This window comes from Amphiprion ocellaris, chromosome 7, assembly GCF_022539595.1.
Source record: "Amphiprion ocellaris isolate individual 3 ecotype Okinawa chromosome 7, ASM2253959v1, whole genome shotgun sequence".
Taxonomy (NCBI): Eukaryota; Metazoa; Chordata; class Actinopteri; family Pomacentridae; genus Amphiprion; species Amphiprion ocellaris.
In genome coordinates this window covers 34405199-34432604 of record NC_072772.1, presented here as the reverse complement: position 1 = coordinate 34432604, position 27406 = coordinate 34405199, and the positions used below count along the sequence as shown (strand labels likewise).

The following is a 27406-nucleotide window of genomic DNA, read 5'->3' as shown; positions in this document are numbered from 1 at the left end:
CAAATGCACAGAAATATCCGACCAAAAACATCAACCAATGTCACACCTGAGAGCTTCAAGCATAGTTTTTCATTGTGCTTTCCTGAACCCTCGTGTCGTCCTGCGGGTCAAAATGGACTCGTTTTAAAGTTTGAAAATGTGGAGAAAAAAATCTGTTTTCACAGTGAAACTCCTGATGTCCACATTTTCAGCATTTTTGGGAAATCTTTGAACATTTTTTGTTGGAAAAAAGAAATTTTAAAAATGTTTCTTTAAGAACATTCACAAAAAAATCTACCAAAATCCAGTGAAATTCGCTGGATTTTGGTTGATTTTTCTATGAATGTTCTTAAAGAAAATAATAGAAGTTTTACTGATATGTATGGAATCACTTTAGATATTTTTACAATATTTTTGGAAGATTTTTATTCATTTTTTGAAAATATTTACAAGAATTTCCTTGCCAAATTTGGGTGATTTTTAAAAAAAAAATAAAACTTTTAAGGGAAACTTTTAAGGAATTATTGGAGTTTTCTTCCTGAAGGTTTTGCAAATTTTCAGAAATTTGGGGATTTTTTTGTTGAATTTCTGGATTTTTTTCAGACAAGGAAACAATATTTTTTGGTGCCGGTAAATTAAGACAACAGGAAGGTTAAGTTTATCTGATTCTATTTATGGGTTTTGCCATCTTTAAACCTATTGTGCTTGTTTTGTGTTCATGTTTTTTATTCATTATTTTTTTTTTCCATTTTCATTTCATGTAACCTTATGTGATCTTCGAAGCTTTGTAAATTTTGACTTTAAAATCTGGTTTTGGATTTTAAAAACAAACTAGATAGAAATATTAACCATCAATTAATATTTCTATATAGTTGTTTTTTAATAAATAGAAAATAACCCTTATAGAAATAGAAATATTAACAATAAATTAATAATATCATATACTTTAGTTCAGCCACTCTTGAAAGCTAAATTACAAATTGTGAAAAAAAATAATTCAAAGAAATGTCAAATGAAAAACAAACTGCAAAAATGAACTGAACAAATATGCAGCATAAACAAGATAAAATAGTTCAGTTCAGACAGTGTTGTTATACAGAACATCTCAGAAAGCTGCTGCTGTGCCAAAGTACCTTCCAGTAAAAAGGATTCTGATTACAAAAGTGACCTAAAAAGACTAAACATTACTGTTAAGACCCTGTAGTGTTACTATATCTGACTAGTTTACATAGGGGGAAATTTCTCTCTAAAACCTTCTTTACATGACTAGATTACATATAACACACTATGGAGATTTAGGTACCTAATGTCCCAACCCTGACCAGACGTCTGCTCTCCCTGAGCCTGGTTCTGCTGGACGTCTCTACCTGTTAAAAGAAGTTTTCCTGTGCAGCGTCACCAGTGTGCTGCTCATAGAGAACTTTAGGATTGAAATCAGACACGACTAATAGCCCATTAGCACTGAAAGAGAGATGCTGAAAAGTTTTCTGTTAATTAACCACTGGTAAAACATAAATAAACGTAAGAAATCCAACAAAACTGTGAGTCAGAATTTGTGTTATTGTAAATTTTGACACCAAATGTAAAGTTTTGTCACAAATGCATCAGTTCAAAAGCATCTCTGATTACTAATAATCACCATAAAACCCTATAAACCCTAATACTAATGTCCATCCATCCATCCATTATCTATACACCGCTTATTCCTCACTAGGGTCATGGGGGGCTGGAGTCTATCCCAGCTGACTCAGGTGAAGGCAGGGGACACCCTAGACAGGTCACCAGTCTGTCACAGGGCTACATACAGAGACAAACAATCACTCTCACATTCACACCTACGGGCAATTTAGAGTAATCAATTAACCTCAGCATATTTTTGGACTGTGGGAGGAAGCCGGAATACCCGGAGAAAACCCACGCATGCACAGGGAGAACATGCAAACTCCATGCAGAAAGATCCCGGGAAAGCCGGGACGCGAACCAGGGACCTTCTTGCTGCAAGGCCAAAGTGCTAACCACTACGCCACTGTGCAGCCCCTAATACTAATGTATTTAATAATATTCTTAATTGCTTAATATACTATCTGGGTGAATATTTATTTCATATAATATTGCAGGGTCTTAATATTAATATCTTAATTAGTCTGGTAAATTTAGATAATAAAAAGAATTTTAGGATATTAATTTTAACATTTTAAGTTGCTCAGCGACAATAACATAATAGGGTTTAAACCTTAATATTTATTAGGTGAATTTTCATAATAAATAATACTGAAATGCATGAGCCTTGAATTTTTATGATTCATAATATAGTAGGAGCTTGACCATAATATTAAATGTATTGATTAACTGACTCATGAAAAAAATATTACATTAAAAATAAATAATGCATGTGCTGTATGAATAACCGTGACTTTATTATTATTATTATTATTATTATTATTATTATTATTATTATTATTATTATTATTATTATTAATAATAATAATAATAATAATAATAATAATAATAATAATAATAATAATAATAATAATAATAATAATATACAAATATTAAACAACAAAAATAATAATATAAAAATAGCATTTTTATTATAAATATTCTATCAATGGGCTACTGAATAAACTGTTATATTAAAATATATAATACATGTGCTGTATGAATAACAGTGACTTTAATAATAATAATAATAATAATAATAATAATAATAATAATAATAATAATAATAATAATAATAACAATAATAATGATGATGATGATGATGATGATGATATAAAAAATACCAATTATTGTTCTTAGACATAGTCTATTGATGGACTAATGAATAGACTATTGTATTAAAAATAATTAGTACATATGCTGTAACAGTGACTTCACAAATAATAACAACGACAACAACAATAAAAAAAAAGATAAATAGAATATTTATTGACTGATTGGCCGATCAATAAACAAATAAACTCATGCATTAAATAGCTGCGCGGCGCTACTGGAAGCGGGACGTTTCCATGGCTGCGGTGACGTAAGCAACAGGTTGATAGGAGCCCCTCTCGTGCGCGCGGTCCTCCTCCTCCCGCGGCCGGAGCGCGTGCAGCACATCCCGGTGTCATCACATCACCGCTGCACGAGACCACTGCAGCAGCAGCTCACGGCTCGTGCCTCGTTCTGAAAAACTAACGGTCGCAGAGCGGCGGAGAGAGAAAACAAACCGGACAGAAACAGCCGCACAGTCGGTAAGAAAACCTCAGATTAACGTCTGTTCCACTCGGTGATTCTGCTGCTGTTCGTTATGTTCCGTCGGCAGTCCTGACAGCACCGTTAATACCGGTGTTTAACGGACTGGTTTGAACACCGTATTGTCAGTTTTAAGGGGGAATTCAGTCACGGCGGCGTCCCTCCCGGTAATAGAGCTACTTCAGGTCGTCGCCAGCTGAACGGTATAACGGTGATTAACGACGATACCGGATGCGTTGTGTTCTTCCTCCTTCTAGTTCACCTTTATTTTTAAAAACTGTACATTTCTGTCGCTAACATCAGCTGTTTGCTGCGTCTCTTTAATGCTAAATATTGTAACCTGCCGTTTGATTTACGTTGTTTGCTGCTGGCTTGTTTCTTAATAAGTTGGATTATGAATTAGAGTGAAGCCTTAAGCAAGAGTGGACTTTAACTGTTTATTGATCTGCTCTGTCTGGAGGCTGTCAAAGTGCACTTTCTGATTCATGCAGATTATAGTTGCAAAACATTTACATTTTCATTCAGTCTGTGGGTTTATTATGACTGTCTGCTGCTATTTTTTCATATTTCTCCTCTAACATCTAACAGAAGCTGCACCAGTGTGTCAGCAGCTGAGATTAACTCTTATTATTAATCATTCTGTCAGTGTTGAGCTGAAATATCTTGTTTGTTGTGATTTGTTTGGTTCACAAAAGGTGAGTCACGTTGCTGTCCGACTGCCTTATTGTTCCATAGATCAATACTGATCGATCCACTGTCTGAATCTGCCTGGAGGTTTAAAGATTACCGGTTATTCAATACGGATTGTTTCTAGTGTGCATCACGTGGCGTCACATCGGACACACATTTATGCATTTATCAGCCAGTCAAGGTCAGTTTTTCTGCTACAGCTGTGAAAAGAATAATGGATGTGAAAGGATGAGTGTGCTCTTGTTTTTGTTAACATGAAGAGGTGTTGCTGAAAACTGCCAGAAGTCTTGCGTTGTGTTTATCCGTACGCGACCTTTGTTTACGCACAAGAAAAAATTTAATTACATCGACAAACTGACATTACATCATCAGACGTCAGCATTTCTGATGTCCATGGGATCCATCATCTCCACGCTTCCTGTTTGTCGTCTTGTTAAGAAGTCGTGCAGTGCATCCTGATAGAGTGCGGTTGTGTTTTGAGAGATGCTGTGTCACGTTGGATGCCCTGCATTTATATGAAGTTGAGGTAAAGAGATACTTTATACATATTCAGGGCGTACGGTGTGACTCGCTGCTGGAGACTCCCAAAAACTTTTAACTGATCTAAAATCAAGCAGATCAAGCAGGGCCAGTGTGAATCAGACACGTTGGACGTACATGTTATTCACTTCGTGGACCAGTAGACCAGCTCTTTACTGTTGTAGAGCTGCTGGGGGGGGCGGGGGGTTGCAGCGTTTTTTGGGAGTATGCTCCAGATCTGTGGTGCTTAAATTCCAAAAGAAACTGATTAATCATATACTGCTTTTGTTTTACTGTCAAATGGCAGCAAAACAAAATAATTATCACTTATGTTCCAAAGTCGTATACTAGTCCTTTAGTGATTGTTGACAACGTGCCACAGCTGTGCTAAGACAACATAACTGCTTTTCAAACAGTCTTGACATATACATAGATTGTGTAAACGGTGAGACTCGTCAAACATCACAGTTGAGATTATGGTTGGTATAATGTTAATGCAACACTGCCTGTTTTATAGGTTAACTGCCATTTCATTCCATTACTCATGACGAATCACATGATTGTTCTGTAAGACAGGGAGTCTCTGTTACCTTGTTAGACAGAAATCTTTATTTTCCTTGTATTTCTGACTATTTTAATGACAAAATTAAACTCCAATTAACAAAATTTCTTACTTTTTTAGTTACAGTTCCTGGCATTTTCATGCTGATGATGTTCCCTTATGGGCATGTAAATTCATCTATGCAGAAAAAGTCTTGTTCTCCATGACTTACTGTTACATTTTCAGACAACTGTGGTGTATCACCGTCTGCAGAACATAAACATTTGCTATGCCTGTATTAGCGGTACGCAGTTTGTAGGTGGCACACAGTAGGGATTTAACAGGCTTAGAGGCTGCAGGATTCCAGTGTCTGAAATATTTCCTAAATGATTAGTCTGGGTTTGCAACCTGGTGTGGCTCCTGATCCTCTTAAACCCCCAAGTTATTTTGGTTTAGAAGGCTCTTTTGTGTTTGATGCAAAGACTATAAAAAAAAATAAAGCCTTTAACTACAATTGTTTTTAATATGTTACTGTTATGTTATAGATTTTCCCTAGTTTGTTAAATTGCAAGTAACTACTAAAAACTCAAAAAATAAGCAATAATTTACATGTTAACTGCAAAAAAAAAAAAAAAAAAATCAGGCCAAAACTGTAAGCAATGTTCATAATAAAAATCTGTACTTTGTTCTTTTACAACAGTTAATCATTAATCTAGATTTTATTTTACTGTATTTAAATCATGAAAAGTATTGTTATTTTACAGATATTTGCCATTATCTCAAAGAAATTAATATTTTACAGTTTTTCCAGATAATACTTAGAAAAAAGTTTTTAATTTATAAAATTAATGTTGACATCAGCAAATAGTAGTTTGTTGTTTTATGATAAATGACACTAAAATTACACTGCTAATAATAGAATTATTTTACAGACATTTGCTGGTATTTTTACAGTTTGTACAATTCTTGAATGTTGCCGTAATGCACAATTTTTTAGTGTATTTATTCTAGCATGCTTGCTGACAGAGTTTTAGCTTTTTACTGATTTATTAAAAAAATATTTTAATGTGCAGTTTTACTTTGTCGTTCATATTTATGATTTCTGTCCACAAGCCACGTTCCTGTTCCCCTGACAGTGAAAGATAGTTAGTGCAGTGCTGCTGCGTATTTTCACATTGCCTAAGAATTCAGACAGACCTACAAACACACACACACACACACACACACACAGAGCTGGATCATTCCTGAGCTCCACACCTGGAGCAGACATCATGTCAACGTTCTCAGACAGCAGACAGACAGCGAGCATCATGATGCAACAGATCCTTTCAAGCTCTGCAGCACAGCCTGAGACTGACTCTAAATCTCCAAATTAATGTTGGCTTTCTGCTCAGCTGTTTCATCATTTAAGGGTACAGCTCTGACAGCAGTGGTGCTCAGAGACGCCCAAGTTTCCTCTGTTTAAAGACACGAATCGGGAATCTGAGCGTAGAGAAGGGGTCACCCTCACAGGGAAATACTGCAGCAGAAGTGCAGATATCATGTCCGTAAGTTAAACTATCGATCAGCTGTGTGAACATTAAGTACCTGGGATTTAATGTTCAGGAACTACACTGTGAAAATGATCATTAAAACAACCCAACAAACTGTGAAAATCAGGTTAAACAGTAGATTTCTGCAATGATCAAAACAGTGAAACAGTATAATAATGGTCAAAATAATGGCAAATATGTGTAAGATATTGATATTTTTTAGCTGAGGTAAATATGAACAAATACTGTCAATGTGAAAGAAATTGTTGTAACATCTAAACTGTCACTGTTTCTGTGATTCTAGTTGTCTTTATCTGTAATTTATCAAAACAGAGAAAATTGGTATAATATTAAATCCTTCAGAATTCAGAAAGAATTATGGTAAAAAAAAATTGTCTTTTATTACTGAAAACATTTCTAGATAAATACAGTCCTGTTTGTTCTGATAGCATTGTTTCTAATGCTGTTTGCTGTAATTTATTGGTAACAAACATGAGATGTTGGCTGTGAATCTGTGGCCGGTTATAAGGAACAGCAAGACATCTTAAAAGTCACAGGAGGACGGAGCTTTTCTCCAGAGATTTCTATTTATTATATGTGGTTTTGTGTTCATGTTGACATTCACCCTCTTCTTCTCTTGCTTGTGATCACCGATGATATCTGGAGATTGTGTTTAATGCTGTCTGCCATCCAGAAACATATGTTCTTCTAGATGATTTAGGTGTTTATTTCTTTGGGAAATAATGCAGTAAACCAAGAGTAATGTCTGTGAACAAAGTTGAAAAGAGGAAGAAAAGCCTCAGTTGGGTTTTTTGTCTTTTGAATTGAGTATTTCGCCTAAAGGCATCTAATTCTTCACAGCGTGTCTGAGGAATAAAATCAGCCTCTTACTGGGCCCAGTCTAATCCTTGACCTTCTCCGATAGGTATGTCTACAAAGGTTTCATAGTTTGGTCTTTTGTTGATTGTTTTTCCCCAGAGGACAGTATGAAAATATAGCATACAAAGCTTTAATACTGCGTTAATTATGTGCAGATTTTCAGCCACACAGTTGAAATTAGAGTTTTACACAATTGGATTTCCCCTGTGAATTGTTTTTACATGGTGATGTGGTGCTTACTGCAGCAGGATTTTAACTTTCTTTACAAGTTAATTAGGTTAGTTTTATTACTGTGAATGAATATTCCCGTAGGTAACAGAGATCCCCCTCTGGCAGTAAAATCAATTAAAACATCCTCAGCTATTTCTTCCTCACTGAGGGTGTTTCGTGACTGTGATGATGAACACATAACCATCAGTTTGATGAATAAATCAATATTCTGGCCGGCTTATCGTTAATCTCCTTCGACTCTTTTACGTCTTCATAACCTCTGTGAGCTCTGCTGTCTGGTCAGTTCAGACTCTGACTAAATCCTGACTAGACTGTGAAATGAAAAGGAATTTTGTTCTGTTTTACTTCAGTTTTTTTCTAATTAGCTATCATAAATGCTGTTTGCGTCAGTGCATTTGTAACATTACCTCTCAAAATACAAATTTCAATCATTTATTTTACAGTACAGAGTTTAGCTGACTTTTCTCATGTTAAAATGAGAAATTGGGGATTTTAAATGAACATCAGTGGCAATATTTTTGAAAGATCAATGCCAACATTGCATTAATGTGTTCTACATTATCAGTGTACTATTATGGAAGCTTTCAGTGTGATTAATATTAATTAATTGGTGAGACGACAAACTGTTTGGTTGATGTTAGAAAAAATGATTGTCAGATAAAACACAGCAATACTACTATGTTCACACTCTGTAGTGCTTTCTAATCAAACACGTTGTTTTTGGAATAATTGTCACCATTTTGTCCACAGAGAATGACTGTAGTCTGAAACGTTGACGGCAGCACATGCTGCTAGTTGGTGGTGTTGCTGTGTTGTTGTTAGCTGTGCTGTGATGCCTTTGGACTGCTGTGGACACAGAGGACTGCATTGTTTATGTGTACAGTCCTCTGCTCTCTGTCCCACTGGCATCTGTCCATCTACAGTATCGCTCTTCTTTTGCTTACTGATGTGTACATCAACTCAGAGACACAAAGACTGTCTGTTTGTGCTTTTGTTTGAGCCTGGATTTTGTATAAAAGTGTGTAGTTTGTTTTAGTAAGTGTGGAGTTCTGGTGTACTAAAGATTATCATTACTGATTTGTCTGTTCATACGTATTTCTGTCTTCATATTGAGTGAAAGATAACTTGTATTAAAGATGCAGACACTGCATAGAGGATAGTGTCATAATTTCCTATCAGTCGTCTCTGAACACGCTGTCAGAGACGACTTGTGAGACATGATGTAAGAAAACATGTCCTCTGAAAGGGAGAAGGTATGATTATATCAGGGTGATGTCGGTTTAACTGTCGCCTCCATGTTGTCTGCACATTCAGTCAGAAGTGTTGTTTGTTTTGCTACGTCGCGTTTTACACCGAACTCAGTCTGAACAGTGAAACAGTGAAACACACTTGGTGTGTGCAGGCCGCCTCCAGCACTGTGTTCAATATTCAGCTCTGTGATTGCTTTCTTCATCACCACCATCCCTCTCCTCGTTTTACCCGCAGTCTGGGACTCATTACATTCAGCTCTAGGATCTGCTTCTGGGTATCTGTTGCAAAAAAAAAGAAAGAGCTGCATGGTGGAGCCGCAGTAACTCGTTTGCTTATTTACTTTCAGATTGTGTCATTTCACATGCAAAGCAATAAAGCTGACGAGTTCTTATTTATCCCCTGTACTCCCACAACGCAAGGGAATGTCCTTGTTTGTCTTAAATATGTCCTCAGCACCGACCGGCATCACATTTCTACATCTAATACTCCGTTTCCCCAAAGGGAGCATTGAAGTTTAATGTAATCTTGGGCATACTTGCATTCTGAAACCACAGCTGTGCAGCTTTACAGGAGCACCAGAGATGAATAGCTCTGTTTAAAGGGCACTTCACAAACTCTCCGGGGAGTCAAACTTTCTTTTCAGATTAAACAGCAGTTACACAAGTTTAACCTTTTTTTTTTTTAAACATTTTAAAATTGTATTTTTCAACAACTTACAGTTGCAGTTTTCCCTGTTTTGTGGAATTACAGATAGTGAGTAAAATCACAGAAAAAGTTATTAATTCATGTTAACACTAAAAATAACAGGCCAAAACTGTACGTAGTGTCCACATTTTGCATTTTTAAATGTTTCAAAATCGGCAAAAATAGCTTTATTTTATATGCCATTATTTGAAAGAAGCTTTTGTATAATATGGACTAAAAAATGTTACATAATTTTTAACTGTTATTTCGCTGATATTCCCTGTTTTGTTAAATTACAGATCATATCTAGCAAAATCACAACAAAAGTGGTAATTTACATATTTACTGAAAAAAAAAATAAACAGGCTGAAACTGTAAAGAATGTCTACAACAGTTTTTTGTGCAAACAGTAAGTGACCACAAAATTACAGTTTTATTGCATTTAAAGCACTGAACAATGTCATTATTTTGCAGATATTTGTCATTATTTTCGAAGTTTTTCCAGTTTTTGAACTTCCACTGTTTTCAAACATTCTTTAGGCTCCCTTGCTGCCAGAGTTTCAGAGTTTTTTTTGTGATTTCTTTTTTTAAAATATTTTTTTTAGTGCAGTTATCTCACAGTTCATGTTGTGTTCTTTTCATGCTGTTTATTATACTGAGGTGCTAATACAGTGAGACTCAGAGTGGACTGGTGATGCGTACTTTTGAATAATATGCCCAGTTTGTCGATGATAAAATTCAGACCTATTACGCACATTAATCTGCTGATCATTGACCTGTAACCTGTATCACAACAATATCAAGATGGGACACAAAACCGTCATGTAATAGAAAAACTGGGACATGGTGCACAGCGGTACGCCTCCAGACAAGACAAATCAGCAACACTGATAAGCTGGTGGACCTTGACTTACTTAAATACAGCCTCCGAGACGTTCAGTCTGGCTGAGACTTAATCTTGTTGGCTTGATTTACCTTTCGTTGTTTTCACATTGTTGTTTCCTCTTGTTGTCCAGAGACTAATGCAGTGTGAGTGAAACCAAGACAAACACATTAGTTGCTTTTAGTTGTTTTTATATGTATTTCAGTTCTAGACAACACTGTCACCAACCATTACCTCAATTGTAGTGGGCCCTGTCAGGTTATCATTTAATTTTTGGCGGTGATACGAGGCAGTCAGCGCTCCAGTCTGATGTAATGGATCAGAGCAGGCGGGTGAAACATGACGGATCACTAAACTTTTCACTGTCCAGCTGCCTCAGTTAATAATAATAATAAATTTCATTTATAAAGCGCTTTTCCAAAAACTCAAAGACGCACATCACACAGCGATTAAGATGTAAAATTGACAGTAGCAGGGCTGTTTTGGTGGGAAAGTGCTGCTACAGATGCCACTTAGAAGATAAACTATATGGTTCACACTTGGTGACAGATTTTTTTGGAATTTGATAAAACCGTGAGAAACCCACTTGTGGCGGGTTTATGATCGACCATGTGGATAGTCCGGCCGGCTGTTGGTGCATTGTAGTTTTTAAACTGCTGAGCTGACTGTCTTTAGGCCAGGAAGCTTTTTGTAATGTTAAAATCTAAGCTCACATTTGGATCAACTTTCGACATCTCGGAAAAATCAAACTAATAAACTGAACGCTGATGAAACAGACCTGCCAAGCACTTTCCAGACTGTAGCTTTCTGTAGACGGAGCCACTTGTATAAGAGAAGCATCACATTTTGTGCATTCTTTAAATCTTTTGTTGTTTAGTTTGTATGCCTTTGTGGAGTTCTGTGTTGTGTGTTTTGTATCTCCCTGTGTGTATTTAATTTAGGGGCTTTATCACACCTGGCCAGAGCCAACGTCCTTGTTACACCTTGAGATGACTGCAAGTGTCATCAAGTGCAGGTTTCCCATTTTTGAAAGCTGATCCAAATTTAAAGATTCATTGAACTCATTATGGGACTAAAAGCATCCAAATGTGGCGACGGATTCCTAATTCAAGTGTTTTTGACACCTTTCATGCTTTATATATTTTTTGCCCAATGCACAATACGGCACAGTAGACGTCTCTTAAGTTTATACCTGTTACAGTAAAAAGCCTTAACCTTGTAAAATTAGTATGTGGATCAGAGGAGTACTGACAGTAGTAGCCCTCAATGATGAATTTGTCTTTTGTGTTTGACCTAAATATTGTCAAGTCCTTGGTCTCAGCAGAGGAGAAAGGCAGACTTTGTTCACTAAACACTTTCTCAACAATACGTCCTTTTGAAAAAGTAGAGCAAGGCTTTTGGAAACTGGAACAGTGTTGGTATAAAGAACAGTTCTTGTTTTCCCAGGTCGCGGTAGCTGTAATTAAATTGTGCAGATATTATCAGCCAATCATTACTTCCTTTCTGTCCAGTATTGTAAACACTGACAGACTGTTGTTTCTGCAGGCTTTGCAGTTGGACTCTTCTTGGAGGAGATACAGGGTTTAGTATAGTATTATCTTGGATTCATAGTCTGTTTCATACATATGAGTGGTGATAGATTCTACAGTGTTTACTTGGAAAGAAGCTTCTGTTTAAACCAGTTTACAATTAGCCTTAAATTGATATGAGTTAAAATGTCATAATTTTTTTTTAAAAAGTGTCGATTGCATTGGATTCCTCAAGTCACAAGTTAGTTTGATTTAGGCTTAATTAAGGTACTTGTGGAAGTATGTTTTTTTTTTAGACCTGCTGAAATAATTGTTTTCTTGATTAACTGGTTAATTCTTTGGTCATTAACATGCCAGAAAACAGTGAATAATGTCAGTCACAGCTTTCTCTGCAAATTGCTTGTGTTCTCAATTAAAACCTAGTGCCTTTTTATCATTCTGGCATCAGTTATCATAAATGTTGTGGATTCCTTTCGTCTCAACTCACTGGTCAGTTAGGCTTTATAAAATGTTCCAACAGTAATAAAGGTTCTATGCTCAGTACTTTTTGTTTGAACTGACTTAGACCTGGTTCAGTGGTGGCGTATCCAAAGACAAATGAGAATCAAGCTTGAGGTTGTGTAGGAGTCACTTGATCAGCTAACACATGCCTGAGCTCTGAGAGACGGAACAACTGAGGCAGGAACTGGAAACACTGGCCAATATCAGGAGCTTAAATAAGATGCAGCTGCAAGCTTGTAAGAGTGTGACAGTGGTTGTATGGTGACTGACTACCTCACTCACTGAAATACTCCAACACTAAATAATCGTAACACATCTTCAGAAAAGGAAAAATGGAGCACAGTCTGTGATCTTTAGTCCACTCCAGATTACAACAAATGGAGCTGGTCTCAAGATCAACTGAAATGAACTTAAATACAATTCATTTTCTGCCCAACGTGTGTCATAGAACTCCTCAAAGTTTGATTATCGCCTGATTCTCACCTCCTTGAATGAGGTGCATCGCCACATTGTGTGTGATCATCTTCACAGGCTTTTGTTTGCATTCAGACCCCATCCTGTGATTTGGAAGGCTAGTGAAATGTCTTTATCAAAGCTTCTTTTCAGACTTTCCATTCTGACTGTCTATTAAATGAGCCATATGACCTTTCCTCATATGCTTCTAACATCAGTACAGTTTATTAGTATGATTTTCACTCTCCTAAATAATTAAGTTATTATACCGTATCTATTAATTATACGTAAACACATGCTTAAAATGGTCTTCTCGGACATACACTTGGTTATATTTTCTGACAGCTGGATTGTTTGAGCTTTTTGTACAACACTGCACTGTGTTTGTGGGAAGGGATGCTCACTACAGTCAGTAATGGTGTGATTCCAGTGCTCATCCTTTAATCCCTCCATGTTATAGATGTAATAAAACCTGACATGCACTGGAGATGTTGTCAAGGGCGTCACGGTGACAACCTCACCGCTATGACAGCAGCCATGTTTCTTTTGTTGGTGCAGCACCATGCCAGTGACGTTCAGGTGTGTATTCCTGTGTATATATAGCCGTAAAGAGCTCCGGTACTTAATTAGTGTGTACACTGTTGTTTGGGGCTATGCAGAGTCCCTCAGAAAGAGCCACATATGGCAGGGTTCCCAGCTGGCCTTCTGTCAGTGGGATGAGAGCAGTGCTGCTTGTCTGACGCTGTGTCAAACACTGACTCTTACCTGCGTCATGTTGCTGCTGTGGTGCTGCAGTGGTTCCAGCTGTTGGCTCCCAGCCTGAGGGACTCTGCATTATGTTTCCCCCACCGCCTGAACTGTAGACGTACCTAGGTGTTGATGTCATTTTCAATCATGTCCCCAAGGAGGATTTTACTTTCAATTATGATTTTGGCCTCTTGTGATTATCACACTGAGATAATCAAGATAAAACCGTCATTGTGCTGCTTTCCATTTCACAGTGATGCTCTTACTTTTTCTTGTGTTGTGAATCCAGTGCACCCTTTTCTTGTTAGATAGTCTATTACTAACAGAGAACATAAACTATCATGAGACAGGTCAGTTTTACCCTACTGATGATGTGCTGTCCAGCGCTAATCCTGCTCAGTAAAAGGGGAACTGCAGGCTGGATGTTTGGTGTATGTGCTTGGCTAAGGACCCAGTGGTGTGGAGCTTCCATCTGTGGGGTTATGACTCGACGCCTCAAAGTCAGCATCCTGCTTAGACGTGGCGATATTGTAGCGCTATACAACACTGGTTGTCTCGGATAGTCAGCTTTGGCTGGTGTGGAGGGCTGTTGAGGTGTGACCAGATCATGTCTCCCTTCTTCTATCTCATATATTTTTGAAGAATTAGGTGCTAAATCCATTGCAGATTTATGTTTTTACTTTTTGCACTTATTTTTAATTTGTTTTTCATGTGGAATATATTTAAAATACAAGGAAATCTACTGTTGATAAAATAAGTCATTTTTAAAAGTTTCAGAAATATTTCTAAAGGAGTCCCCTGGTAGCTCACCTGGTTAAACAGGTGACCTCTTTCTGCTCCTCAGCTGCTACTATGGACAGAGGCCAACCCCCCCCCCCCCCCCCGTTTAAGAATAATTAAATATGTCCAAGCCTGTAAGTAATTGTGTTGATTAAAATAATCATGATTTTTACAAAAACGAGCATCACTAGTCTCTGCCAGTGTAGTCTAGCACAGCCACAAGTTATGACATGTTGATGGTCATCTTTTTCTCTCCACATCATGAACTACTGTCTCATTATATCATTAAACAAAGGAAGTCATTTAGTGTGACAGGAATAATGCATGTTGGATTAGGTTGCAGCCCACAATCACTGTGGAAGGTGACAAACTGTTGAGTCTCTGAACACTGAGTGGTATTTTGTTAATGCCTGTAAGTAGGGAATCGATAAGTTGGTACTCTCAGAATAGCTGACAGGTTTGCAGGCTTATGTTTGACCTCCGGAGTAAATGAACTGTTTTAGCTGACTGTAGAACATTTTCATGTCACTGTTGATTTAATGCATGCGGTTCTCTATAAATATACACATATATAAATAGGAAAGTGTGTGAGCAGGTGACCTTAGTTGACTCTGGCTCTCTCTGAAGTGCGAGTGTCGTCTCAGTCAGGCAGTTTGATGTGAAGGTGCTGAAGTACTGGCCAGTGTCCAGAGACAGGAAGGGGAACAGTGACAGATGGACAGGTGGAAGGGGAGAGAGGATGGAAGAAAAGGTATGTCGAGAGACACAGTGACGTAGGGAAAATAAATGGACTGAAAGTGAAAGCATTGATGCAGAAATTGACAGAAATACTCAGAATCCTCTGTGGCATCTTAAGAAGCTTAGGTCACCAACAACCTGTCCTCTCCTCTGTTTCTCCTTTCCTACCTTCCTCTGTGCTTTCTTTGTCTGTGCCCTCATTTCATGGTCAGCAACTTTCTCAACCTAAATTTGAGAAATGCACCATGCTGTTATCTCAGGAGCTCAGAGAATCCTTTAAGTGTGTCACTGGTCCTGTCATATGTCTGACCCACTTTAAGGTCACACCCAGAGTTTATTAAGGAGTTTAAAAGCTACAGTGCTACTGACAGGAGATCAGAAACATTTTCATCAGGTGTCAGGAATGTCTGGCAGGTTGGTGAGTTGAGAGACACTGGAGTTAGTAAAGTACTTATTGGTTGTGTTGTATAAGCCCATAGAAAGACGATGAACGGAGGCATTTAGAGTAGCTGCAATAATTGCCATAGAACACAATGGAGGCACAGAATTGGCTTCAAAGCAGAAATATGTAACTCTGATAACTTCAACTCAAAGCAAATGTAAAATTGCTGCCCAGGTTTTTGAACATTATGAAGCAAACATTAGTAAATGCTGGTAAAGTGTCCCTGCTGTGCTCAGAGTAACAGTCTGTGCTGACCTGTGAGGGAGTAAATATTCCTTCTGTGCATCTGTTCACTGACAAAACACACCTGTCACAATCCTGAATTACCAAACAACTTTCTCTGAGGTCACTTTTAGTGTCGCATGATGTGCTCGACGATTTGAATGGTCAGAAGAAGCTGAAAGATGTGAACACTTCAAAATAAAATAGTAGTAATCAATATATCATAAATAAGCACAAACAGTAATGCTTTAAAAGGACTATATGTGATGTTCGACTGTTATTACCACTTTTACGAGTATATTTCAATAAATTAAAATACTTTTTAAGCCTCTGTTTCTTAATATAGCTTCTTTTGTATGTTTAGCAGAGTGAAGCACATATTTCTCTACAGTTAGAACACAAAAACAAGTGAGACACAAAGGTGACAAGAAAGAGAAACTTAACAGTTGTCGTTAACCAGTCTAATAACTTCAGCAAAGTTTCCATTCAAAGGTAGTGAAGATTAAAAAAAAAGCTTATTCATTTCTGTTTCAGTCAACTTACTGTTATTTGCATACTAGCAGTTGGTTTGTCCAGACACTTCAGATTATCTTAATAAACTAATTCTCTCCAGACAAGTGCCAAAACCATTTTCAGAAAAAAAGAAATGTAATGAACACATAAAGCATAATTTTGCTGTATATGTTTGTAACTTTACCTCACATACCTAGTAATATGGCAATATTTGTTCACAAAATTTGTTTCCCTTTCACTTTGTTGCAATTTGCTTTTATCAGTATGTTTTATCAGTACTTTTCTACCTCTGGAAAACATTAAAGCTTTTTTTCTTCTTGTAAAACATGCTAAAAAGCAAGTGAATGCAAATGTTCTGTTTGAATGAAAAAGTGGTGGCCTTTTATTGGTCAGTGGTCAGACTTACTTCCTGTCCAGTAAAACATCAAAGTCACTTTATTGCCACTGAATAATACTGTGAACTCAATTACTTTATCTTGAACTCGCATTTGTCTCTTACTTTTGTATCTTTTACCTCCTAGTGCACCTAAAATCTTTATTGTATCACATGTGCTTTTCAACACCTTTTTCATATGACTTTTAATTGGTTTTATTTCTCACCAGCTTCCTTGTCCTCTGGTCATTCCTTCCATTTTCTTAAATCCATTTCATAGTCCTACATTAGACTTGTCTGCAGGCTGTCATTAATTTTCACTAGAAATTTCCATCACAATAGACATCCGCTATTTCACTTTTTACTTGAATGTCAGCATGTGGGTGCTGATTTCACTCACTTTATGTCATTTTCTTTTTTGTGAATTTATTTCTCTATGCATCTTATATCTCCTATTACTTTATGGAACTGTATGGGGACCTTAAACTGCACTTGCCCCTCAGTACGTGTTGAGCCGAGGGCAGAATCTGTGTGTCTTTGTGTCTCGTGCATCACAGCTTTGATGACGCCTGATCGTAATTTCTCCCTCGCGCTTTTACCCGTCATTTCGTCAATCTCCCCCTTTATCGGTCCATCCGGTCCTTTCTTGTTTACCCCACCTCCCGTCATCCTTTTCGCAGCAGTAATAACCACAGATCTGATGTCACAGTTGCCATGGCAGCCGTGTGATAACTCGGCTGGTTGAATCAACTCGGTCGTCTGGTGGCTGACTTCAGTCACAGAGAAAAATAGAAATAAAGTGAACAAAGATGAACTGTACAGGGTGTGGAAAATTGCTATTGAATCCATTTAAATACAATTAGTTAAAATACAATTTAAATAGGTATTGATTATATACCATAATATCATGTAATGTAATTATATACAGTTACATAGATTTGACTCAAACTATGGGCTCCTATATAGTATAAACTAGTAAGTTTTTCAAAACCTAATGCTGAGGTTGTATGTTTGCATAAGAATGTGTGTTATATGATTTTGATATCCTGTACATGATTTCACATTGCTAATGCCTGAAAATTGATCGTACTTCATGAATTTCCAACTTGATTTTCTATTAAATATATGAGCCACGTTAAAATGAAGGTTATTCAGTTGAATGTTTCACGCTACACGTCCTCTGTTTTTAGAATAATCTACAGTTGTTTTACCTGCTCCAGAAACAAATCCATTTAGAAAATAAAAAACAAACTGCTGTGATTATCCCTGAAGTCTTCATGCAAAGTAGCTACTTAATAAGAGAAAAGGCAGTTACAGTTATGATTACAATTAATTCAAAGGGAAATTACAAATAATACGTGGGATGGAAAGAGAAATTAAGTAATAGTAATTGTTATAAGTGAGTTAGATGATGAGGAAGCATGAAAAGTCAATGGCGGTAATGTGCTCAAACCACATGGGAGCTCTGAATGTCTGCAATTAATTATCCCTAGCCTTGTAAAAAAAACTTTTGTAGATCCACATATGCCGTCAATAATTTGTTGGTCTTCGGATAAGACATTATGCTCAACTTTCCGACCATCTCTACAGTGCTTCTGGTCTAACACTGAGAATGGGAAAGCATGTGATGGCATCAGGATTTCAAGTAATTAATAAATGTATTTCATTTGTCCCTCTTTTTGTAAGGTGACCCAAAAGCTAAATTCAAAAGCTGGCAGTGTGTGTGTGTGTGCACAGAAACAACGTTAATCTGTCATTTAGCAGTGTAAAAATTCATATCATAAACTGTTTTTGTAGCAGCATGATGTTGTGTTTTTAATCACCTAGAAACCGTTATTCAGCCTTCATGCACTGGAGACACACGGTCGCTGTGTTTAGGATTAACGTTGTACATTTCCAGTGTACTGACCGTCTGTTCCCTAACATCTATATCCCGTTTAATACACCCAGTGCTCATGCTGGGTGGAGTAATACCAGGATTGGGAAACAATTCTAGCATCACTGATCTGCTTGTCAGTATTGAAACTATACATCCTGAACTAAACCATTTCACCCTGTGGTCAGTAGGGCGTTTATAATGCAGAGTGGGTGCTAAGCTACGAGGCTGACCTCTTTGTTCTTAACTCAGGCATGCTGTTAAAAGCTGCTGTCTAGTAGATTTAGGCCACCTATTTGGGTCTATAACACATCAGGATCCAAGGTCAGAGGTTTACTGGGTCTATTCTGTCATTTAGGATAAAGTGAAATTTTCATTTCAAAACTGAAGCAATTGATATTGTTATTCAGTAAATTAAAAAATATTATCGGCAACAGTCTTAATAAGTAGTTAACTGTTTAAAACTGTTCATAAAGCAAAATGACAAAAATGATCTTGTTCCAATATCTCAGATGTGAAGATTGAGAAATTCTATGGATTCTGCAAAACAAGCAATTTGAATATTCTAAGTCAAGTTAATTTTACATTTTATTTGTTTCGTAGATGACAATTTTTGCAGACTTCAGAGTTTATTGAGCTGATGATTATCTTGATAGGATGTCAGGGTGTACTTGTTCCAGGTACTGAGAGAGAGTACCCTGAGAGAGCTGACTAATTGGCTGACGTATCGGCTGATTGATTAATCGTCTGTTTCACCAGTTTGCCAACTGATTGTTGTTCTCTTTGGTATTTAGTTCAGTGGAGCAGTGCATGTAGAGCTGTTGCATAACTGTTATTATTAAGGCGATCTGGGGTGGTTGTTGAGATGTTGGAGACAGCTTGAAGAAAACAACCTAAATACTTTCTTGGACAAATGACAGAAATCAATTAGAAATGCACTTAATAGCCTGTTCGGACCTGAAAATAGCAGAATTTACTAGCACTAGTTGTCATTTCTGGTTTAGCCTACTTCCAAGGAGAAGGTTAATTTGTGTGAATCATATGAAAATGTTTAAATTACAGCAACAGAAAAAGAACAAGCACATTTTGAAATCACCACCATCAAAACAGCAGCATATCAAATTCGATATAGTGATGTTGCAGTTAAATGTTTCTGTGCAATCAGTGACAACTTTCATTATCAATCTCTACGTATTTTCTGGAAAAGTTGATTAGTCATTTTCTTTGTAAATTTAAAATACCAGTTAAAAACAACTCGGAATCACTTTTTTTTATCTGGGTAATATTCTTACCTGTAAGATTAGTGACTAATACACAATCATAATGGTTTCTCATGTGCTATTGGTCAATCAGTCAATCAGAAACTTGTTCAGCTCTAGTGTGGAGACTTTGCTGCTGGCAGGACAACTGCCTGGTTTGTTGGCTGACTTGCTCTTGGGTCAGTTAAGTTGCTTTACTGACTGCTCTAATTATAGCGTTCCTGGAGTCAGTCTGGAGTCAGACAGCTCTGGATATGGAGTGATATATGAGTATAAACAAAGATCGTATGGGACAGGTAGTCCTGTGTGTGTCATAAATCACCTGAGCAGATTCATATACTGTAGAATCACACATGTTGAGCATAAAGTTTCAAAATATCAAATATAGGTCAGTGTGTATTTCTGTGAAAGCATCTATATCTTCTGGGTTACTTTAAGCAGGACACGGGAGTAAAACCAGGACACACACACACACACACACACACACACACACACACACACACACACACACACACACACACACACACACACACACACACACACACACACACACACACACACACACAGAGAGACCTGCTGAGTCTAGTTTATCTATAAATACTCTTTAAATTGATTCAAACTTTCTTCTCTCCCTCTAGGTGAAGATAACTTTGGTGGACAAGAGTTCTGCTTCTTTCTCCTCCATTCTCTCTCTCTCTCCTGTCACTTATTCTTCCTCCCTCTCTTTCCTCCCTCCCTCCCTCCCTCTCTCCCTCTCTCTCTCGGTCTCTCTGACTCTGTGATGCCGGGCTGTGGGTGAGTCGATGCCCGTGACCAGACTGAAGCTGGGGAAGCTAAAGGTGGTGCGGCGGCAGCTGCTGCAAAGGTACATAACAACACACACCACCATCACTACCAGGCAGTGACCATACTGTGATGGTGAAAGTAGCTATAAGCTCTTCATTTTTCATATTTTATTCCAGTCATCTCTTAACCTTCTGTTCAGTTGCTTATATATTGAATCACGTTCAGAGTTACAGGTTGACTTCTGCTTGTAGTACTGTGAGATGGATCGTTACACATCAAAACTAGAGATCTCAGTTCTTCTCACGTTCTCACAGAGTTTCAGTCTGAAGAGGCTCCTTGATCAGTTTATTAAATGTAACTGAGGCCACAGGTTCTTCTAAGGAGATGAGTTTGTCTAGTCACATCTCTAGCACGCTGTTCTGTATTATTAGAACTTTTATGTGGTATAGAAAACTGTAAGATACAACGTGTTCACAAAGAACCAATAGGAAAAGAGGTTATATTTACTTTCATGTTATAAAGAAGCTGTTATTCTTGTTTGGGGGAGTGAGGAGTGAGGTCTCTTCCCCAACTTATCCTCCATATTGTATACAATATTAAATTTACCATCAATCCAACAGTGTGTTAATTTTCTTATTTTAGGTAATATGAATCATGGCGTTTTTCCACAACAAGACTCACACTTAATGTAAAGAAGAAAAATCTTCTAACACACAGTCTAAATTATGTACATTACCATTCAAAGCCATTTTCCCACTGTCACAATGAATGGCTTTGCTTGTGTTATTGGATCCTGTGAAAACTTTTGCAGAAGTTATCGAGTTGTGTGGTTATTATCAGTGTTTATATACATTCACACTGTTCTGAAGATGGCATTCCTGTTAGTAAGTGTTATTTAAAATGGATGATCATCTGCACGAATGCGGAGTGACTATTTGCCATCTGTCACAAAATCAAATAACATTTTGCACACCATTCTAGTTAATTTACATTTGAGTTGGTAAAGCTTTGAGATCTTTTTTCTCAAAGATATTTTTATTGAATTTTTCCACAATTATATGGTACAGATGTATAGTAGTGACAGGGAGTTTATAAAATACACAGTCAGCTCAAGACAAGAAACATAGTCCTGTCCATGCACAGTAGGGAGACAGTAAAAACACATCCCAAAACAAAAACCTTATCTAACCCACCCAGCCCACCCATCATTTCCAAGCCAGACTTTGACATAGAATGATCAACAGGACAAATAAGTCACTTGTACATAATTCCTGGAGAGATACAAATAACAGCTGGATGTCAGGTTCCAATCTAAAGAGGTAAGAAATAAATAAAATAATAATAATAGTTAATAAATAAAGTGAAATAAAGTAAAGAAATAAATATATGTATAAATTATGAACCCACACATTGACCAAAAGGAGGCATCAAAGAGGGAACTGATTTATACACTTGGTGTTGCTGACATAAAAAACAAGGAACAAGGTGTGAGTAAGAGGTCCAGTCTCTAGCTAGTTTGAAGGTTATGGAAGTATTCCAGAAAAGGTCCCCACACTTTTTGAAACTTTTCTTTGGAGTTACAAATTGAGTAGTGTATTTTTTCAAGGTTTAAGCAAGACATAACATCTCTCAACCACTAAGCGTGAGTGGGCGGGACAGCATCCCTCCACCTCAGCAATATTGCATGTCTGGCCAGGAGAGAGGCAAAGGACAGAGTTCGGCATTTAGCAGGGGTCAGGCGCACATCGATATCATCTGTGGTGCCAAAAAGAGCAATCAGAGGGTCGGGTTCCAGGTCCAAGCTGACAATTACGGATAGAGTTTGGAAGACTTCCCTCCAGTATTTCTGCAAACTAGGACAACTCCAAAACATGTGAATAAGTGAAGCCTCCTCTTGCTTACATTTGTCGCAGCAGGGATCTACATCTGGGTAATAACGAGCCAATTTTGATTTGGATATATGGGTCCTGTGTACAACTTTGAATTGCAACAAGCAGTGTCGGGTGCAAAGAGAAGTTGAGTTAACCAACTTAAAAATGGTGTCCCACATGCCCTCAGACAAGGTTAGATACAGATCTTGCTCCCATGCAGTTTTAATGGTGCTATTTATTTTCCACAATCCTAAAAGGGAAGTTGGAATAGTCCGATACCGGCGTCCCCTTACTGACAGGAAAAAGTTCAGATTTATTTAAATTTAATTTGTAACCCGAGAACTGGCCAAAATCTTTCAGTAAAGACGACATGGTGGGTAGGGAGGTATCTGGACATGAGATAAAACTCAACAGGTCATCTGCATATAAGGCCACCTTATGTTCCACTCCATTCCTCCATATGCCAGAGATATTCTTGCACCTGCGGATTGCTAATGCCAATGGTTCTATGGCCAAGTCGAATAGTAGAGGGCTTAAAGGACACCCTTGTCGGGTTCCCCGATGGAGGTTAAAGGGTTGTGACAGCTGAGAGTTTGTAAGGACCGCAGCAGTGGGGCTTGAATATAATAATTTGATCCAGGTGAGAAAATTCGGGCCGAAGCCAAATTTTTTTGAAGTCACGAATAAATACGCCCACTCTATCCGGTCGAACGCTTTCTCTGCGTCTAGAGAAAGGATGCATTCAGGAGCCACACCAGAGGGGAGATACAAAATATCAAATAGCCGACGAATGTTAAAATAAGCGTATCGATTTTTGACAAAGCCCGTTTGGTCTTCAGATATAACAGACGGTAAGATATTCTCCAATCTTCGGGCTAGAACTTCAGCCAAAACTTTAACATCAACATTTAATAATGAGATTGGCCTATATGAAGAGCACTCTATCGGATCCTTGTCTTTTTTTGCAATAAGAATGATACATGCTTCATAAAATGATGTTGGAAGCTTGTCCTGTTTGAATGAGTCAGACAGCACTGTGCTTAGCTGTGGAGAGACTAGTGAGGAAAATGCCTTCAAAAAATCCACTGGAAACCCGTCGGGGCCTGGAGATTTTCCTGACTGCAACGAGGAAATAGCAATATCCATCTATCTCCTCTCGTCTAATCTCATTTTAATGTAGAGGGAGAGCGTGGGAATATTTAACTGGTTCAAAAAATTATCCATTAATATAGTACTGTTCGAGGATTCAGAGGTGTAAAGTTGAGATTAGTAGTTCCTGAATGTGTCATTGATCTTTGCGTAATCTGAAGTGACGTTACCATCCTCCATTTTAATATTCGTAATATGCCCCTTTGCTTTGAATCCTCTCAGCTGGTTAGCTAGTAATTTCCCCGATTTTTCACTGTGGATATAAAACAAACTCTTACTTCTCAAAAGTTGGCATTCAATGTGATGAGTTGAGGCCAAATCAAATTTGGTTTGAAGCTCCACTCGCATTTTGTATAAGTCTGGGTTTTTAGCTTAAGCATATTGTTTGTCTATTTCCTTAATTTGTTCAGCTAATTCTAATCGTTCTTTGTGGGCCTTTTTTTTCAGATTTGCAGTGTAGGAAATAATTTGTCCCCTAAGGTATGCCTTAAGAGCATCCTAGACTACTAGACTAGATGTATCTGGGGAGATATTTGTCTGAAAGAAAAAGGATATATGTTCTTCCATGCATTTCACAAAGTCATTGTCTGACAGGAGAGTTGAATTAAAACGCCAGTGTTTTTTAATTTGAGGAAGGTCACGTAGCGCCAGAGATGGTACAACAGGAGCATGATCTGATATCACTATGCCCTGGTAAGCACAAGAATGCACCAGTGGTATCATTCATTGTCAATGAGAAAGTAGTCAATCCTAGTGAAAGTATGGTGGACGTGCAAAAAAAAGGAATACTCTCTCTTGTTTGGATGAAGGAAACGCCACACATCAGAGACACCAAAATCAGACAGAAAGGATTGAATGAGCAGGGCAGACCTACTAACTGAGTCTGGGTTGAGAGAGGAACGATCCAGCACAGGATCTAACCAGCAGTTAAAATCCCCCCCAAGTATAAGCGAGTATGAGCTCAGATCCGGGAGAGAAGCAAAGAAGCATTCAAAAAAGCCCACATCGTCTACATTTGGAGGATAAACATTGACAAGCACCATCTTTGTGTTATATAACTTCCCTGAGACAATGATAAAACAGCCGTTGGTATCTGATATAACATTGTGATGCACAAAAGGGATGCTTTGGTCAACAAGGATTGAAACCCCCCTGGCTTTCGCTTGAAATGAGGAATGGAAATGCTGCCCCGCCCACCGTGACAAGCTTTGAGATCTTCTGGCAATATCTTGATGTATTGTGGTGTGGTATAATATCTGTTTTATAACAGAAAATTAGATTTCAAACAAAACCGAAACACTCAGTACTGTTATGCATTTCCACACAATGTCCTGGATGATGTACAAACTGAGCCGTGAACTGTTTTCGTGGAGAACTGTATGTTCTGGGGTATGACGACCTACACTCTATCTGAACAGATGGATGAGTCACACAGCTTCTTTCTGCACCAAGATAGCCTGAATGCATCATCTAAACTGGGCTATTTCTGTGACCTGTTGGTGCAAGTACTGTACAGTTATAAAACACAGTTTAATGTTGAGGTTCTGTAGCTCTGAGTCTAGTAACAAAGCTGGTTATTAAACATGAATGCTTTTCATCCCTTATCAAATGTATTTAGAATGATATATTTATCTCTAAAGGTAAAAATGACTACAACCCAAAGATTTGAGTTGAGGTCTGTAGTTTTTTGTTGACGGCTTCAGTTCAGCCATGTTTTAGGAGGCCTTTTGTGAAGGTTAAAGTCTGAGTTCTGACTGGGCGACACCAAAAAGTGCTGAAATCATTTTTTGTAGATGTTCAGGATCATTATCCTGCAAAAGAGATAAACGGTTGGACATGAAATTTGTCAGCTGTAGGGCTTAGTAAATCTGTGTATTTTATCGGCATGGAGTCAGATTCAAGATAAAACCTGTTATCATACTCCAAAGGGCATTAACTCCACACTGTGCTCTAATAAAACAGCCTCGTCCAGTATAATTCCATAAAGCTGTTATTCTCAAGAATACTTTCTCTTTTAAAATCTCTAAGATGTCCAGTCTTCATTGCCTTATTGTGGTGTCTTCTGAACCATGAATATGTGAATGCTGTCTTCAGATAACTGCCTCATTACTTATTCTCTAATTGACTGTACCAGGTATGAACACCAGCCGTTTGTCTCCTGCCTGGCCGGCCTCTACGGTTGCCAATGGAGACGATACCAGAGAGCCCGGGCTCAGCCTGGAGAGTGCTGCTGCAGCAAGGTAAACACTCCGACCAGCACCAGCTATAAGCAGCGCGTGGTGCTTGCTTACTTTGCTGATCATGCAGAGAGTATTGATTCCCTCAGTCCGAACTGCTGACTCCAACAGTCAGTAACTACGGTTTCTATGAAAAAGTATCTGCATGTATATGTACTGTGTCAGCTTGTATCAAAATATACTATACTGCTTCCATATGCGTTCGGTAACATGATTACCTAGCGGAGTTTCTGCTCTAATGATGACCATAAATCTTATTCATCACTTTGAACCTTAAATTCACTTTAAACCTGTAACCTTTGGTCGGCCAAAGTTTCATTAAATCTAAACTCTATAAACATGCGCTTTGCCTTTTTCATTAAAAGTAATCAGAGTGCAAGTTTCCATATAAATTAGTGAGCTTGCTTTCTTTGGGTAGAGTTGGTTTGTTTTGTTGAGTAAAACATGACTTCTGTGTGTTTTACAGGTGGAATGTGGCAGTTTTGGCCTCCTGATCCTCACCTTCTTCCTGAGTTTTCTCTTCCTGTATTTCTGGAGTGAAGCCCAGAATGACTACAACGACTTTGACTGGTGGGTCTCATAGAGCACACACTGAGTTATGTGCTGTATGTTGTGGAGTTGGTTTAATTTGTCATGTGTTTTTGTCCTCATCATGGGGTGGACAAACAAGATGTAAAACAAAGTAATGAGTTTCCACAGACAGTATGTTTAGGAGTGTTTTTGATGTTGGTCATTTGTTCGACTCATAGAATTGCCTTGGAGCTATGAGTTTAAAATAATTAAATATGACGTGTGGTGCATCTGTATCACCTGTCCATTGTTTTGTTATAACCTACTACTGTCTTTTATGATTTATCACATGAGCAGAACAGAGTTTATGATTACTTCTATTTATTTACTGCAGAATATGATGTGAATGTACAGATGTCATACATGCGTTATTCTTTTATTTCCCCCCCCGCATGGTGAAATATGAAAGAGTCGTGGTACACCAAATAGCGCTGTACAAATTAAGAGTGACATTTATTGTGATTGAGTGATACATAATATGCACACAGTTGTCAGTGCTGCTCCCGATCCCGACATGGTTTATATATTCCAGCTTTGTGTAGGAGACACATAGCTGTGTTTCAGCTGCAAAAAATACTTCATAGAGGACGCATTCAGGCTACAACTGTGCATCCTCACTAATAATTCCTCCAGCTGTCTAGTAAATCCTCTCTAATCAAGATGCATTATAGGAACTGAGACGTCCTTTGTGATGGTGCATCAGGATTGATATTCTGGGTCACAGGCAGGAGGACGGAGGAGATCAGGACGCTGAAATTAGTGAAATGAGATGAGCTGGCAGAGCCCTGTTACCTTCTATGATGGAAAGGGAAGGGAAATCAGTGAATTAACAAATAAGAACACATTTGGCTTTGTTTCTACTCTTTGAAAACAGTTTTATTCTGTACTTTCTGATATCAGTCAGTCTGGTAACGACAGCATGGCATGTTGCTCTCCT

General features: G+C 37.9%; 1 protein-coding gene across 2 annotated transcripts in view; it reads left to right on the top strand.

Annotated features, from left to right (window-relative positions):
* The first annotated feature begins 3006 nt into the window (after nucleotides 1–3006).
* gdpd4a (glycerophosphodiester phosphodiesterase domain containing 4a) overlaps nucleotides 3007–27406 on the top strand; it is a 46190-nt gene continuing 21790 nt past the window's right edge. The window contains exons 1-4 of one of the 2 annotated variants that reach the window (XM_023295970.3): nucleotides 3007–3212; nucleotides 20495–20721; nucleotides 25797–25902; nucleotides 26366–26469. In XM_023295970.3, the coding sequence (XP_023151738.2) occupies nucleotides 20660–20721; nucleotides 25797–25902; nucleotides 26366–26469 (272 nt within the window). In that variant the 5' untranslated portion in view covers nucleotides 3007–3212; nucleotides 20495–20659. The remainder of the gene's footprint in view (nucleotides 3213–20494; nucleotides 20722–25796; nucleotides 25903–26365; nucleotides 26470–27406) is intronic. The other variant, XM_023295969.3, reaches the window with a different exon arrangement.